The sequence below is a fragment of the Lepidochelys olivacea genome, assembly GCF_965140295.1.
Source record: "Lepidochelys olivacea isolate rLepOli2 genome assembly, chromosome: 9".
Lineage (NCBI taxonomy): Eukaryota > Metazoa > Chordata > Testudines > Cheloniidae > Lepidochelys > Lepidochelys olivacea.
The window spans coordinates 22,559,412-22,577,788 of NC_140419.1; the positions used below are offsets into that span (position 1 = coordinate 22,559,412).

General features: G+C 44.0%; 1 protein-coding gene across 4 annotated transcripts in view; it reads right to left on the reverse strand.

The window, feature by feature from the left end:
- The window catches only part of SCHIP1 (schwannomin interacting protein 1), a 116,116-nt gene that overhangs the window by 17,426 nt on the left and 80,313 nt on the right, over positions 1 to 18,377 (reverse strand). For all 4 annotated transcript variants that reach the window (XM_084639893.1, XM_084639892.1, XM_084639894.1 and 1 more), the window contains one exon: positions 8,911 to 9,029. In XM_084639893.1, coding sequence (XP_084496019.1) covers positions 8,911 to 9,029 — 119 coding nt within the window. The remainder of the gene's footprint in view (positions 1 to 8,910; positions 9,030 to 18,377) is intronic.

Below are 18,377 nucleotides of genomic sequence, written 5' to 3' on the forward strand. Positions count from 1 at the left end.
CCTTTTTAAATACAAGGAATTATGTGCACAAATTCCTGTGCCTCAAAATGGAATGAATCCTCTAGCTCTGGCCATTAGGCTATAAGAGCTCTTGTAGCATCAGAAATATCCAGAGGAGTTTGCAGAAAGCATCCAAAGGAAAATAGGAGAATTGCCTGGACAGAACGAAATGAGAAGGCATTTAAAACCACAGGAAATCACCTTAGCACCACTTTGTCTCTGTGGGAATGCAGACACACCTTCTTTTAGGCTAAAGTCTGTAATTCCTTTACATTCCTGGAAGAGGTAACTAAGAATGCTACACAGGAAAAAGTGTCAGAGTAACAGCCGTGTTAGTCTGTACGCTACAGTTAATGGTTTAAGAGTGCACTTTGAAAAGCATTTAAAAATAGGTTGACATTTCCAGGTAGATCTGATTGCCTTCTAGCTTGACTGCTGCTGTGCCAATGGTCTCTGCATATTTCACTAACTTTAGTTTTACTTTGAACTTTTATGATATTACAAAGAAGACTTATAAAGTTCTCAATGTGAACACTATCTTTCAGAGAGGCAAGGAGCTCTGTCAATCATTCCACTTGCAATATCCCATGCAAGGGCAGATCCCATTGCAATCCCTACATGCAAAGGGCTTAAGACTGCTCTGTCCCTGTACCCTCAGAATTGCAAATCAATACAAAGGAGGTGGGGGAAGAAGCTGAGAGTGTTTCCTGAGCTACAAATACTTCCTTAATCTTTCAAGCTCCCTCATGGAGGATGGAAGTTTTTGGTAGTTATCTCAATCAGAGGTGCAGACTGGGTAGATAAAGAATTATGCAGGTCTTCCCCCCCAGTCCCCATATTTCCCATCCTACTCTTAAATTATGGACTGCTGTACCCTGAAAGAGTTGAACTTGATTTACAGACACTAGGAGTGTCTGCAGAGGAACGAGTCAGATTTAAAGAAAGCTAGTTTCTATGCCCACACATTGCACATACTTTTTCTGTTTTTCCCAGCCATGTGTAGTTTCCATAAGGAAGCTGCGATTTGAGAATTATTCACAATTCGTATTTCACTAAGAATTTCAAATAAGAGGGGGAAGTAAACATATCACTACACACCCAACACAGTGTAACTCACAATCACAGGTTTCAGAGTAGCAGCCGTATTAGTCTGTATTCGCAAAAAGAAAAGGAGTACTTGTGGCACCTTAGAGACTAAACAATTTATTTGAGCATGAGCTTTCGTGAGCTACAGCTCACTTCATCGGATGCATTCAGTGGAAAATACAATGGGGAGATTTATATACATAGAGAACAGTAAACAATGGGTGTTACCATACAGACTGTAACGAGAGTGATCACTTAAGGTGAGCTATTACCAGCAGGAGAGCAGTAGTGTCTCGAAGATAGCTGGGAGTGCTGGTAGCATAGGGCCTGAGGAGGGAGTCTACATAGCCAGACAATCCTGCTGTCAGGGCGCCAATGCCTGAGATGATGGGGCGTCCAGGATTTCCAGGTTTATGGATCTTGGGTAGCAGATAGAATATCCCAGGTCGGGGTTCCAGGGGTATGTCTGTGCGGATTTGTTCTTGTGCTTTTTCAGGTAGTTTCTTGAGCAAATGGGGTAGTTTCTTTTGGTAACCCTCAGTGGGATCAGAGGGTAATGGCTTGTAGAAAGTGGTGCTGGAGAGCTGCCTAGCAGCCTCTTGTTCATATTCCGACCTATTCATGATGATGACAGCACCTCCTTTGTCAGCCTTTTTGATTATGATGTCAGAGTTGTTTCTGAGGCTGTGGATGGCATTGTGTTCTGCACGGCTGAGGTTATGGGGCAAGTGATGCTGTTTTTCCACAATTTCAGCCCGTGCACTCTATGTAGAAGTTCACTCTCTGATGCATATCATTCTTTATTCCTTAGTCCCAGCAGAGTTGCTTATATTCTATTTAGTGGGAATGGTCAGTAGAATATCCTTTTCCATTTATTTTAATGGCTCTCTTGATACTATTAATATGTAACATGATGATAAATAATTGCACACTGACATTATATTACATGAGGTTTTCAATGGGTTTTAGGCATAAAGAATGAATTACAGCTACCCAGGAAAACCTGTAACAAAATACATGCTTCTACTTTGCTTATTGTTCAGAGAGAGAAACGGGTATAACATGCTGGTTTACTCAACTCAGACCCCTTTCAAAGGCACAACCTGAGCACCTCAAAAACACAAATAACCCCTGAAAAGGCACACAGTTCAGGTTAGAGAATAAAGAGCTCACATGGGACATAACTGTTAAAACTAGATTCTGTTGATTGTGATATATTAAGGATAGCTGTATTATTCAGGGCAGATTAAAGTGCTACACAGATTTAAAGAAGGGACTGACTATTAGGTTTAGCAAGTGATTACACTGAGCAGGGAATTTGCAAATTTGAGACACTGGGTGGGATTCTCCCCCCTCCCCCCACCCCACACACACACAGAAAGCCTCCTGTTAGGATACAGGGCTAGAAAACATAGAAAACAAGAAGCTTTTTCAGACTATGACTTTTCAGATGTGTATATTGCCATGTCTCATGTGGGCTGTTGCAGCTCAGTTTGCATGAAGAGCTGTTCAGCGTTTTTATTTTTACGCCTGCATTCATTTCCACCAGCAATGGCCATCCATATCTTATTCATAACACCTAAACAAAATTCTAGAGTAATAAAATGTTAACATGGATAAATGCCTTTACGGCCATTATTTGCTCTCACAGTGAACATATTTCAGAACTAAACCAATATGAGACAAGAGATTTCTTGTTACATTAGGAGCACTGGCCTAGCTAGTCATATGAATTCCCTACATTGCACATATACAACTACAGTCTATTTTTTAATTCAATTTAACAAAGAAAAAGTAAATTTATCAAATAAAAGTTACAGTAACTCCTCACTTAAAGTCGTCCTGGTTAACATTGTTACGTTGCTGACCAATTAGGGAACATGCTCGTTTGAAGTTGTGCAATGCTTCCTTATAACGTCCTTTGGCAGCCTGCTTTGTCCATTGGTTGCAGAAAGAGCAGCCCGTTGGAGCTAGCTGGTGGGGGCTTGGAACCAGAGTGGACCGGCAGCCCCCCATCAGCTCCCCTAAATTCCCTGTGCAGCAGCTGCCCAGCAGGCTACCAATTGCCAGGCAGTTCAGCTGTTGCTCCCCTCACTGCCATGTGCTGCTCCTGCCCTCTGCTTTGGAGCTGTTCCCGGGAGCCTCCTCCTTGCTGTGGAGGGGGATGGGGTGTGCTAATGTCAGGGTGTCCCCCTCCCCCTGCTCCTTTACCCCATCGGGCCATCTCCACAGAGCAGGGGAGACAGGACAGGGTGCAGGATGGAGGGAGCTTGCTGGCAGCAGCTGCTGTCTCAACTTGCTGATCTACTTAAAAAGGCAGTGTACTTTGAGTGGGGTCAGCGTACTTAAAGGGGCAATACGCATCTCTCTCGCTCTCACACACAGAGTGTGTGTCTTTGTCTCTCTCTGCCATGCTGTTTCCCCTTCCTCCATTCGTGCTGCCTTGTAGAGTGTCAGGCTACATTAACAACAATGTGTTAACCCTTGAGGGCTCAGCCTAGTGCTAGTTCAACATTTAGCAGTAAGGCATTCCCTGGGAAATATCCCACCCTCTTGCACCCTCTGACTCCACCACCTCAACCAAGCTTCATAATTGTCATTGCTGTGTACTGTATTAAATTGTTTAAAACTTATACTGTGTGTGTGTGTGTGTGTGTGTGTGTGTGTGTGTGTGTGTGTATTTTGTCTGGCGAAAAAAATTTCCCTGGAACCACACCCCCTATTTACATTAATTCTTATGGGGAAATTGGATTCACTTAACACCATTTTGCTTGAGCTAGCATTTTTCAGGAACATAACTACAACGTTAAGCAAGGAGTTACTGTACACTGAATGCACATTTGTGTTATGACAACAGCTAGCAAAAACAAAAAAATCAGTAATGAAATGCACCTCACTACACTCCACGATGGGAGTTCAGCCTTCAACAGCAATACTGTCATTTTCATTATTTTCTGCCACAACTGTAACATTCTTGGAATATATTTCATAGTGAACAGTAATGTATCCACCACACTATTATTATGCATTATTTGTACTACAGTAGTGCCCGGAGGCCCCAGCCAGACTAGGGTCCCAGTGATCTAGGCACGAGAGAGAGAGAGAGGACAGTCCCTGACCCAAGAGCTTGCAGTCTTAGACCCTAATCCTGCAAACATCTACACATGCATGTAGCTTTACTACCATGACAGATATCAATGTGACTATTTACAATAATAGTTAATCATGCCTGTAAGTGTTTGTAGGACCACGGTCTTAGCTTAAGACACTAGCCAGTGAGTGAAACAGCAGGGCCTCTGTAACATGAACATGTGCAGAACTTCTAGGCACAGGAAGGTTTTTTTGTTTGTTTGCAGCTAACAGACAACTTTCATAATCTGCATTTTTTGTTTTGCAGTTTTGTTTGAGAATGTCACACCTTTGAAAGATGCCAGATTAGCTGCCCAGGCAATTCATTCCTGTATTTGTTCTTAGAACAGGTACAGTGTGAGCAGCAGTGGTGCAAACGTCCCTATATGACTCTGTAAATATGTCTAAATCCAGATGTGGAGGGACCATCTCAAGAGGTAAAAGTCAGTCTCCATATCCATTCAATACTTGGTCCGTCTGCTAAGACTGCAAGGAAGACTGCCAGTTGGTGCTAATTGCAAGTGGTAGTTTTTGCCATATGGACAGCTGTTCAATAGGAACTAACTCATTTGACAAAGGCCATTAAAAAGAAATAAAATAATCTTCTGGTCACTAACAACCTGAGCTGGATTCTTTCCTCTTTAGGGTACTAAAGAGGAAAGAATATGTATTCCACGTTGCCAGCCCAGAATAATTTTTTGGAGGGATTCATAACTTCTGTAAAAATGATCTGAAACTACAGAGTTTGAGATACACGAATCACAAAAAGAATGGTGGGGGTCTTATTATATAACTGCTCACTGGAATATCCAATTTCTTTTTCCAAATCAGTTTTTCATATATGCAAACAATGCACCTTGCACACAAATGTTGATTGAATAAAGGGTGGGGGCATATAAAAGCTGGACACATGTTGTGCTATATTCACTATCCAAATAGTAAAGGGCTTTTATTATGTTTTTGTTTTCTACATAACGTATCCTTTTTCAATACGAAAGCACTCCTATGAAGGTTCCTCCACCCCCGAAATAACAACCACTGTGTTTTAAAGTTCTGACCGATGTATAAATATTAACAAAATTCAGAAGCATCTAGTAATTTCACTTGGTACATCTGTCAAATTCTGCTTGCACACTGTTAATTAGACCTGCTGCATAATTAGAAGATAGAGGTTACTGGCTTCGCTTTAAAGGGAAGTAGTTACTAAACAAAGTCAAATTGTTTTTCTTTTCAATTTATTTGAAGTTAAGCTTGATTTTATAATTGTAGCCTCTCTTAAATAATGGTTAATTCTCTCCTGCTTTTGTCCATCTCTCAGATTTGGTCTCTTGCCACACCCTGGAAACGTACAGCTCTACACTAAACATGAGAGTCCATTCAGAAACTTCCCAAATGAGGTTAGCTGTTATGGAGAACAACTGGTTCACCACTATCTGGGTAAACACACATCTCTGGACTATTTTGAAACCTATTGTAGGTTTGTATAATGGGACTGTCATTTTGGTATAAACATTGAACAACATGATAGTGAAGTATGAGAACAGATAGAGCCAGATCCGCAGATACGGTAGATGTCCGCACATAGTGCAAGCTAAAGGTGCCTTAAAGCTTATCTTTTCACTCTATACATATTTTCAGGGATGATTCCCCTTAACTAAGGCAGAACAGACAGATGGCTGCTCTAACTTATGCCAGCTGTAAACGGATCTAGGATGCCAAGACAATGCAGAGGCATATTTGCCTCTCTCTCTCTGCTCTGCCCATGCCCTCTTCCCCCTGATATGTGTGTAACCGGGGGAGACTGAAATGAGAGTGACACATGAGCTGCTATATTGGCTCTGCACTGCTGGGTAAATACCCTTACATTGCAGATATCCCTCCAGGGCCAATTAAACCAGCACTAGAGCTAGTTAACACTGGGGGCATGGTGAAATCAGCTGCACTTCTCTGGAGAATATGGCCCATGGGATTCTCTCTCTGTTCCCTTTGGGTTTAAAATTATTTTAAAAAAATTACAGGTAACTCATGAAGAAGAGCTTTATTTAAAAGATCATTTTATACCTCCAGCTAATATACATATATATATTTTTTTACATTGGTGGGTCTTTTGGAGGAGTTTGATGAAGTCTGGGTGCACCATGGGGTCACAGCAGGCTGTTCCATGCACATGCCATACATTGGAGAAGACAAAAGGGACATCACTGGATGATCAAAAAGTGGTCATCTGAGCTCCTCTATCATGGAGAGCCATAGTGAAAACACACTGACTAGAGCACCTGAAAGTTAAAAACTGGGTCTCTCCAACTGTATGGCTCTGTGAAATATCATTGTCTTGGAGGGTGAAGTAAACACTGTAGCAGCCAGATTCCAGTTCATTAAGGACTCTGTAGATTAGGAGCAGGACTTTGAATACTTATGTGTAAGGGGAACCTGTAGTCTGCAGAACATTTGCTATGCATTTGTTGCTTGCATGTCATGTGTCCACATCATCCTTTGTTGCTCATGAAGTGCACTGCTGAGAGTTGCACCAGCTTAAGCCTTCTGGTGGTGGCTGTGTTTAGTTCCAGGTTGAATGAGCTGGATAAATCTAACCTAGAGGAGATGAAAGTGTGGATCACCATGGCTTGACTCTAGCCAGAGACAAAATGGAGGTAGACTGTCCTGGCTAACAGAAGATGCTAACATCATCTTCAGGAGTAGTGACTTCAGCATGATTTCAAGACTGCATATCAAATTGATGACACCCTGGACAGCTGGTGAGATTAGCATATTGGCAATTTCCTGGATGTATTTCCCCTTCCAACTATCACAACACTGCTTCTCAGACTAACCGCCAAATCTGGTCATTTTATCCAGGCATTGGACATTTTGATGACAGAAAAAGCCTAGTAGTTAAGCTGGCAGCACAAGAGTTGAGTTTCATCCACATATGGGTAGCACATGAGAATGTGACATTTCATGATTTCTGAATGACCTTATAAGATATTCAAGGGAGAGAGAATAATGAGCCTTCTGGAACTTTCGTGGTTGGGGCACAGGAGGAGCAAAACATTTATCTTATTAACTTTAGGACAGAGTTTTACAACAGAGAAGACACAGGAAAGTTCATATTGTTGCTTTCTTTAAATATTAGAAAAATCAGAAAATATAACAGATTTCTTATTTTCTGCTGAGAATGTTCCTAAATGTATGCTTTCTGATTTGAAACAAATACTGTATAAACATATTATATTATATTATATTCTTAATGGGTGTTTTGAATAATTTACTAAGAAAAAACAGAAAACTAACTTTTTCCCAAGTTAGTATGGAATGTATCATTATTTTACATACCATACATACTGATATATGGCCAAGAAGAATACCTTTATGTGGGAATAATTTGTAACTAAGTTCTTATACATCAAATGCATAGTTTAGTTTAAAAAAGAAAGAGGAAAAAAAAAAGAACAGGACTACTAATTTCTGCAACCCTATCTTTTTGCAAGTCCTGACCAAATTCCCTGGCTTCCTCTTTTGGATCACGCCTACTTCAATCCCAGATCTGGAAGCATTCATGTGTTTTCCTTACGTTTCACTCCTCGTATACAAAATATCTACTAAACAACAGTACATCCAAACAGATTAACCAATGCAATATATTTCTTCAACTGTCTAGTTTTCTAATGACAGGCACAAACCAAGACAAATCAGGTACTGTTTTTGAGAACACACATACCTAGCTGGAACTATGCTGTAATAATACTATCTCTATTGCCAACTTCTTGCACACCTTCAGGCAGATAGCGTTATTCACATTTAGCAAGGGGGAGGGGGTGGAAGGGAGGAGAAGAGGGAAGAGCTGCAATATTCCCATTGTCCAGAGCCATGCTATTAATGGGGCTAATTGTGACATTTGCTTGTGTTGATGATTTTATTTTGGGTATGTTCAGTAGCAGCAGCAGCAAACGGATAGGTCAGATCAGCTTTTGAATTAACACCAGAATATTGTTTGCCTATATGACAAACAACAGGTCATTCTATCTCTATTCTGCTATGTTTTCATAGCTAATCAGCAACTTGATCCTGCAAAGTGCTGAGTGTACCCGATCCCACTGGAGTCAGGGAGATTTGAAGGTGTTCAGGGATTTTGCAAGAATGAGTTGAAAGTTCTGTTCCCCGTTGCCATATAGCCGAACACTTTATGGTAGAAGAATTCAGCTCTGTGTAAACCCCTTTGCAACTGTAATATCTCTGTCAGCACAACAGGCAAGAGAGGGATTTGTCATAGAATTCTAGTGATAAATTATGGGATAGGCCACCGACTCCATCTGCAGCCAATGTTCTATAACCTCAGTCCCAAGATTGTTCATTTTTTTTTGTAAATTATTCACAACAAACTGACATGACAGATACAAATTTGTGTGGAACCTAGGAAACCATGGATCTAAAACGAGGGCCATTTAAAAGGTATGGTTGCCACTAAAAATCTAGGGAGGCAACCAGAAGAGAAAATGGAGCCTACAAACATCAGGGCCTCCCTCAATATTCTAATGAGTTTCTCAAAGAACTTCATACTAAAGATATAATACACTACCCAAAGCCTCATATTAGCTTTTACCCTCTCCCCCACATATTCACCTTTAAATTCACTCTGATGCTATACCACATGAAATCCATAAACATTAGGAATGCTCACTATGCCATTTTACTTACCGAGAAGAAAGGCTTGGCTTGCCACTTTTGCTACAGCTGGTATAAATTCCTGGGCCATCATCAAAGAAACTTCCAAGTGCCAATTTCTGCCTGATAGATTCTCTCTCATTTTTCTGAGCCTAAAAGTGCAGGTAGACAACGAAGTGTTAATCCATCAGTTATAACAACACATTTCTGTAGTATTCAGTATTCAAGCTGACAGTACAGAATTAGCATTTACAGTATTGTAACATTAGATGAGCAAAGTTAGAAACCCACCACTACACTGAGGACATTTCAAAGGCTTTGTTTTAAATTAAAAATCTCCTTTCAGTTGCCACTGATGTACATACACTATTTATCTCAGCCTTGTTCACCTCAAGCTTATCTAACCCACTCATCCTCAGGGCTTTAAAGAGCAGCTTCTTCATTCTTCCCTCCATTGACTGTTGCTCAAGTACCTAGTCGCCAGTGGAAATGATGATAAATGGGGATGAAATGGTAGTTCTAGAAAACAGGTATTGAAGGAAACCAACCTTTTATGCCAAACAACTCATTGTAAATCTAGAAAATTACTGTGTTTACACTGAGCATAAGCTTTCGTGAGCTACAGCTCACTTCATCGGATGCATACTGTGGAAAGTGTAGAAGATCTTTTTATACACACAAAGCAAGTGTATAAAAAGATCTTCTACACTTTCCACAGTATGCATCCGATGAAGTGAGCTGTAGCTCATGAAAGTTTATGCTCAAATAAATTGGTTAGTCTCTAAGGTGCCACAAGTACTCCTTTTCTTTTTGCGAATACAGACTAACATGGCTGTTACTCTGAAACCTGTGTTTACACTGTTACTTGGATTATGGACTCAAAACATTTTAAGGAAGATTTTCCAAAACATTAGCAAAATACTTTCATATTGAGCTAACAACATAAAAATATCTGTTCAAAAGGAAGCTGCACCTATTATAGAAAAAACAGTGAAATCATTGGATCATACATAAGAGTATGTATCCTGCTGGTAATAGCTCACCTTACCTGATCATTCTCGTTACAGTGTGTCTGGTAACACCCATTGTTTCATGTTCTCTGTGTATATAAATCTCCCCACTGTATTTTCCACTGAATGCATCTGATGAAGTGAGCTGTAGCTTATGCTCAAATAAATTTGTTAGTCTCTAAGGTGCCACAAGTCCTCCTTTTCTTTTTACATAAGTGTATAAACATTTATTAACTTTCTTAAAAATGTAAATGATGAAGATATTTCATAAAATGTGCGTTTTCAGATTTATATATTTAAAATAGAATAATAATAATATATATAGTGGTTATGCCAAAATAAAAGCTGTCTGAAAAGACACCTTTTTTCCCGTCTGAGGGAGCTTACATTCTTACCTTTTTTATATATGAAGTGACACGAAATAATTGCTGAATCAGAGTAGAATGAACATCTGTAAAGTAACCAGACTGATCTGAACTAAATTACCACAATTAAATTTGTTACTTTTTCTATATATATTTTCTTATGTGATTGTTTCTTCTCCAAACAATTTATTCAAAATATATTTATAATGGCTACTGCTGAATTATTCTTTACTCTTTTCTTTATGTTTTACATTTAAAAAATTTAAGCTACAAAGTGCTTTAAAAAATCACCAATCAATGGCTATAGACTTCGTTTTATATTTGGACTGAACCAATCAATATGCAGTAAATGAAAACTTTATTTATGTTTAGTATTAATATAATACTGTACCAGAGGGCCATAAATAATTGTGTCAACACTGACACCAAAAACATGTAGGAAGGCAAAGGATTAATGGAAGGAACATGTTCAGTCTATCAACTGCTCTACAACAATGTACAGTACATGCTATAAAATATGTAACAGATAAAGCAAAATAGACTGTGCCAGTCTGGGTTTAATTCTGATATCTTCATATAAATGCACTTGAATGGTTTTACTTGTTTAATGTAATTAAAGAAAGTACCTTTCTGATTCTACATGGTAATATAAAATTACATGCAAATTTTATTAAGGACAAAAGAGCCAGATCATCATGATTTAGTTCTGACCTCAATCAATTTTACACTATTATATCATCCATTATATCGTCAGACTTTTAGTAGAATTTGGTCTTCATTTGAAAGCTGAACTCTCCTCTCTTTTCACAATCTGACAAGGATGGCCAACTTTCTACTGTGTGAAAACTGGACAATGAGTGCCCAGAACCTCTCCCACCTCCTGCTCCACCTCTTTCCATTGAGGCTGTGCCCCCCGCTCCTCCCCTGCCCCCATCGCTTGCTGCTCTCTTCCCCTGCCAGCTGATCAGGGCTGTAGGGGTGGGGAGTAACTGGGGCAGGACAGGAGAGGGGAAACCGCACTCCAGGGGTGGGGTGGGTAACTGGGGCAGGACGGGGGAGGGGGGAGCCACAGTCTGGGGGTGGGGGAGGGGGGACCGGCAATCCAGGGTTTGGGGGTGGGGGAGCTGTGGGTACCTCTCTCCACTGGAGCCGTTCCTGAATGCTCCTCCAGACTCCAGCAGCAGCTGCTGCTCTTCCCACCCACCACCTCCTGTGGCAGAGGCCAGTTACTGCAAGTAACCAGACTTCTAGTGTCCAGTCAGCAGTGCTAACTGGACTCTGCCAGGTTCCTTTTTTGACTGGACTTTCTGGTCGAAAACGGACACTTGACAACCCTAAATCTAACCCCAAAAAATTATAGGTAAGCCTGGTAGCAAAACCTATAATTAAAGTTGTCTAGCATTTTCAACTGTAAGTCCCAATTTTCAGGTGTTTATAACTTAGCCAGACTAACTGTTCTGGCTAAAATTTTCCATGTTTGCTTCCTTCCTCAGGCTGATCTTATATATGTTTGTTTATTTTAGTTTCAGAAAAAATGGTTTAGTCATTTCAAAGAATACATTGAGGCAAAAACAGGTAGTTTTGCCAATACTACTTTTCCTTCCCAACTGTTTCTTATTTGTTATTTCATTACACCGCCCTGGAAACATCTGAAAACCAAAATCCTTTTGATAGCTTGTGATGCATGGGCAACTTCACACACAAATCTTCCCTCATTATGATAAAAATATACGCCCTAGGACTATGTTCTTTTGCAGCCTCCAGCAATTACTAGTAGGCCATATCCTGTCATTGATTTTTATGCCAGACCTTCATGGTCTTCAGAGAGAGGCATGTGATAAAGAATGGCTGGATATAGCCTACTGCACTTTTTCCAACATAAAACTCTGCATTGGGTTTCTAATTGTAGCAGCATACCACCATGGCCAACTTTGGAGAACAGCATTGGGGGAAAAATGAGAGGAAAGACTTGAAGATGGCTATCCAAAGTAACTTCAACAATCTCTTCAACTAATGAATAAAATACAAATTTTTGAGGACAAGGAATGTATTTTTAAATCTCAAAGTTATTTTATTTCATGCAATGAAATGCTATGCTAGACTGTGCGAATACTACCAGTTAACTGTCTCACTAGTGATCAATACATAATACATTTTGTTAGAGCAGCTAAAAAGGTAGAAAAGAAAGTCTGCTTCACACAGCACAAGCCAGATAAAGCAAAGCTGTTCTTTAGATTCTAATTCCTTGATTGTTTGTCCTACTGTTCGAAGCTGACGCCACATTGTCTGTTTTGAAGCAATTATATTAATCCCTCAGCTTCAGTGAAACCTTCTGTCTAGTGAATTCTGATAGCATCATCGTTAGTAGCCCTCATTAATGAATAAACCTAGATTTAGATGCTCACTGTGTACTGTTCTCTAAAATTTACAGTAATTTATAGTCTTTCATTCATCCAGTATATCGCTTTTCTATCCAAACATGATGAAGTAACATAGTGCAGCACAAAACAAAAATCAATAGCTTCAAAAGCACATTTACTGAACTTAATAAGCTGGAATATTAGTTTTCAGTACACCGAAAGTGCCGATACCATAAAGTAAGCCCCATCAAATTATTCCTTGATTAGATTTTTCATGCAATCTATTACATGCTGAAGATGCTTGCACCCTTAATCTCTCTCAGCATTTTTTAAACTAGAAAAATGTCAGTTTGAAGAACAAATCAAGATGTGAAGAAGGCACTCACTAAAGAAACAATGTACCATATCCTCTGGTATCAAAAAAATCTAAATACAAGGTTAGAACAAATACAGGCCAATCCCTGCCACTTCCAGTTCTCTTATCCTATTCATTTTTACGATGAATCACTATTTTTAACTCTCCACAGAATGCTCTAATAGGATCTTTAGTCCACCAGGCCATGCCTCAGTACTAGAAGCTAGGAACTCCTGAATTCTAGTGAATAATTTTATTAAGATAATGTTGAAGTAAAGGGAAAATGGTACAGAGTTAAGGCATTGAAGTTTCTGGTTATTAGGGAATAAGGTACAGATTATCAAGGGGTGCGAAATTCGGTTTAGGAATGGGTGGCGTAAGGGATACAAAATCTGCAATCTCCCCGATTGAGGGTAAAAGTTTAACTGGTCAAAGTACAGACATTGAGATATGGGGATATGTTGTCCATATAATGGCTATGTTCAGGTGTGGAGTATAATGAGTGGATACGATGATGGGGATAGATCTGCCCTCATTTGGTGGGATTTAATGTTCAGTGAGTTTATGGTTCCAGTTCATATAGTCCAATGGAAAAAGCCTCTCAGTCCTTTTCCCATAGTGGATGCACAATGTCGTACCGGCTCACATACCTACTTCTCTCTCACACAAGGTTGCTGTGAGGATTAATTACGGTAATTAAGATCTTTGAATATAAAAAATACTAGATAAGTATTTGAAAAAAAATTATCTTTCATTTAATTTGAAAGTAAGTAAACCATGCCAGACCATATTATGACAGCGTTTTGCCCCCTCAATCTCACTAAACTGGGTTGTTTGTCCTGGACACACAGAAAGACAAAAAAGATGGGGGTTCTTCTCTCTTCACTGTACCAGTCATTAGGAACCCCAGCACCATTCCCCAGCTTCTTTAGGGGATATCTTCCATTAACTCCACTTTCAATTCTGGAGTATCAGGGAACGCAGACTTCCTCAAGAATGAGTACATGCAGTGGACATCTTTTGCTTTTGCAATCTGATATAAAAGAGAGTTACCTTTTCCGTAACTGGTGTTCTTCAAGATGCGTTGCTCATGTCTATTCCACAATAGGTGTGTGTGCTCGCCATGTGCACTGGTGCTGGAAGTTTTTCCCCTAGCAGTACCCATAGGGGGAGCGACCCAGCGACCCCTGGAGTGGCTCCTCCATGGCATGGTATAAGGGGAGCAGTGTGCTCCCCCCACCATCAGTTCCTTCTTGCCAGACAACTCTGACAGAGGGGAAGGAGGGCGGGATATGGAATAGACATGAGCAAAACATCCCGAAGAACACCAGTTATTGAAAAGGTAACTGTCTTTTATTCTTCGAGTGATTGCTCATGTGTATTCCGCAATAGATGATTCCAAGCTATATCTGTTGGAGGTGGGTAGGAGTTCACAAATTCCTGGGATGGAGTACAGCCGTGCCAAACTTGGCGTCATCCCTGGTTTGGGAGACAATTGCATAGTGCGAGGTGAATGTGTGAACTGAAGACCACATGGCGGCCCTACAATGTCCTGGATGGGGACGTGGGCCAGGAAGGCAGCCGATAAGGCCTGCGCTCGAGTTGAGTGTGCCTTCACAATCGGTGGCGGGGGAACGCCCGCCAGATCATAACAGGTGCGGATACACGAAGTGATCCAGTTGGAGAGATGCTGAGTGGAGACTGACCGACCCCTCATGCGCTCAGCCGAGGCGACGAACAGTTGCGAAGCTTCCTGAACGGCTTAGTCCGCTCGAGGTAGAAAGCCAGAGCCCTTCGCACATTGAGTGCATGGAGGTGGTGTTTCTCACTGAACGCATGAGGCTTGGGGCAGGGGACTGGCAGAAAAATGTCCTGACCCATGTGATAGGTGGAGACCGCCTTCGGGAGGAATGCAGGGTGTGGGTGGAACTGGACTTTGTCCTTATGAAAAACCATGTATGGGGGCTCGGAGGTCAGGGCCCTGAGCTCCGAGACCCACCTGGCTGACGTGATAGCCACCAGGAAGGCCACCTTCCACGAGAGGTGAGACCAGGAACATGCGGCTAGCGGCTCAAACGGGGGCCCCTTGAGAGACGGGAAAACACCAGGTTCAGGTCCCACTGCGGGACTGGAGCCTAACATACGGGAAAGACGGTCCAACCCCTTGTGGAACCGGCCAGTCGTAGCATAGGGGAATACCATGTGCCCCTGCACCAGCGGATGGAAGGCCGATATGGCCACCAGGTGCCCCTTGACTGACGAGGGCGCCAGGCCCTGGGCTCTAAGGTGGAGAAGGTAAGCTGGATCGGGGCGGCCACAAGGGAGATACCCCGTTCAACTGCCCATCTGGAGAACCGTGACCATTTTGCCAAGTAGGCGCGGCGTGGAGGGACGTCTGCTTTTCAGGAGGATGCGTTGGAACCTTTCTGAGCACGTCCTTTTCCCTCTACCTAACCATTGAGCAGCCATGCCATGAGGTGGAGAGCTGCTAGGTTGGGTGGAGGAGGCGGCCCTGGTCCTGGGAGAGCAGGTCCAGGCGGAGCAGCAATGGCCACGGTGGAGCAACTGCCAGGCCTGAGAGGGCCCCGTACCAATGCAGCCTGGCCACGCTGGGGCAATCAGGAGGACACATGCCTTGTCTGTCTTTATTTTTTTTCCAGGACCCTGCTGATAAGTGGGAACGGGGGAGGGGGGCGGGAAGGCATAGAGAGAGAAAACTGGCCTGATCAGGACAGGCAGAAGGCATCTGAGATAGCACCCCATCCCAGTCCCCCCTGCACTGGAGCAGAACCGGGGACAGCGCTGGTTCTGCCGCGCTGCAAACAGGTTCACCTGGGGAGTTCCCCACACGCAGAAGAGCTGGTGAGCCACTTCCGGGTGGAGAGACCACTCGTGTTGGGAGGAGAAGTTCCTACTTAAGCGATCTGCCCGCGCATTCCGGGCGCCCAGCAGATGGAAGGCCCTCAGGCAGATGTCGAGGGCTATAGAGAAATCCCACGGCCTGAGGGCTTCACGGCAGAGGACCAGGTTCCACCTTGCCTGTTGATATAAAACATCAAGGCAGTGTTGTCCGTGAGGACCCTGACTATCTTGCCCTGCAGGTGTGAGCAGAAGGCCATGCATGCCACGCGTACCGCCCTGAGTTCCTTGACTTTTATGTGTAGGGACAGATCCTGCGCCAACCACAGACCTTGGGTGTGAACATTCCCCACATGTGCCCCCCAATCCAGCTCTGACGCATCGGACACCAGCTCCAGTGACGGGATCCTGTCCCAGAATGAGACCCCTTGGAGCGTGTTGCTTGGGGTGGACCACCACTGCAGTGAGGCGATCACCAAGTCAGGCATGGTGAGGACCTTGTCCATCCTGTCCTTGGCCTGGGAGAACTCCGAGGCCAGCCAGAGCTGGAGGGGCCCCATTCAGAGTCTGGCGTGGCGACCACGTATGTGCACACCGATATGTGACCCAAGAGCTGGAGGCACGCTCTGGCCATAGTCACCAGGAACCTTGTGACCGTATTGATGAGCCCTTTTAGGGTCTCGAACCTGTCCGGTGGGAGGGAGGCTGTGGCTGACGAGTTGTCCAGGAGCGCCCCAATAAACTCTATGCGTTGGACCGGGACGAATGTGGGCTTGGCGTAGTTTACCAACAGGTCCATGGCAGCGCACGTGGACAGTAGAAGCATCACATGATCCCTCACCTGCGACCGAGAGCTGCCCTTGACCAGCCAATTATCCAGATACAGAAAGATCTGGACCCCGGCGCCTGAGGTAGGCTGCTACCACCGACATACATTTTGTAAATACCCTGGGGGAAGTGGATAGGCCAAACGGGAGGACCGTAAACTGGTAGTGATTCTGCCCACCAGGAAACAGAGGAAGCGTCTGTGCCCCTCGAAAATGTGAACATGGAAGTACATGTCCTGCAGATCAAGGGCAGTGTACCAGGCCCCGGGGTCCAAGGAGGGGATGATGGAGACCAGTGAGACCATGTGGAACTTGAGCCTCATCATGAACTGGTTTAGATCCTGCAGATCCAGAATGGGCCTGAGTCCTCCTTTGGCCTTTCAGCCGTGACCACTCTGGGAGGAAAGCACACAACCAATTGTAGAAGGGAAGCTTCATGGTGGGGGGGGAGGGGAGGGAGAGATATCCCTGGGGAGAACTGGCCAGGTGCCCCCGAGCGTCCCATCAAAACCGCCTTTTTCCCTGCCTGTTTGCTCTTGGAGGACCCAGGTTGCAGGGCAGGCCGCAACTGCCTCTGAGGGCACCTTTTATAGACCCTCAACTTGTTATAGGCGGCCTTGTACTTCGGTTGGGTGACCTGAGCGGGAGCCTGCTGCGGCCTAAACTTAGATTTGGCCAGAGACGGGATATAGAAACCCAGAGTCTGGAGGGTCGTGTGTGGGTCCTTCATGCCATTCAGCTTTGTATCTGTTTGCTCCACAAACAGAGCTTTGCTGTCAAACGGGAGATCCTGCATGGCAGCCTGCGCTCCACTGGACAGCCCGGACAGCAGGAGCCACGACGCCCTTCCCATGGACACCGCCAAGGCCATGCACTGTGCTGCCATGTCTGGTGCATCCAGAGCCACTTGCAGGGATGCTCTGGCAACTGCTGTACCCTCCTCCACCAGCGCCTTGAACTCTTTCTTATTGCACTCCTGGAGGGAATCCTCGAACTTGGGCAGGGAACCCCACAAATTGAATTCATACCTGCCCAGGAGCGCCTGGTAGTTTGCCACCCACAACTAAAAACTCAAGGGAGAATAAAGCCTTCTCCCGAAAAAATCCAGCCTCCGCGAATCTTTATTTTTCAGGACAGGGGCTGGTTGGCCCTGCTGCTCCCTGTGATTGATGACTCGACCACCAGGGAGTTGGGTGCCGGGTGGGTGTAGAGGTACTCGTGCCCCTTGGCGGGGACAAAGTACTTGCGTTCCGCCTTCTTAGAGATGAGGGCCAGTGAGCCGGTGTTTGCCACAAGGCATTTGAAATTTTTGCCACCCCTTTGTGGAGGGATAAAGCTACCCTGCCCGGTGTCGAAGAGGACAGCACGTTGAACAGGGAGTCTGAGGGTTTCTCCAACTCCTCTACCTGGAGGTGGAGGCTTGATGCCACCCTTTTAAAAACTTTTTGATGGGCCCTACGTCCTCCTGCGGGACGGAGGGGGGCGGGGCTGTTATCGCCTCATCCGGGGAGGGCAAGGAAGCCAGCAGGTGCTCTGGGTGTCCGCCAGCACCGGAGGATCACCACTTGGTGGGACTCCAGGCACGGTGCCAAGGACATGTGTCCCACTGACCCCCTCCTTGGAGGTCTGGAGAGGGAGGCCGATGGCGCCTCTGAGGCTCTGGCTACCGGGCGGGCCCCCACCAGGGGCTGTTGGGGCCACGGTGCCCACTTGTACCACTGGGC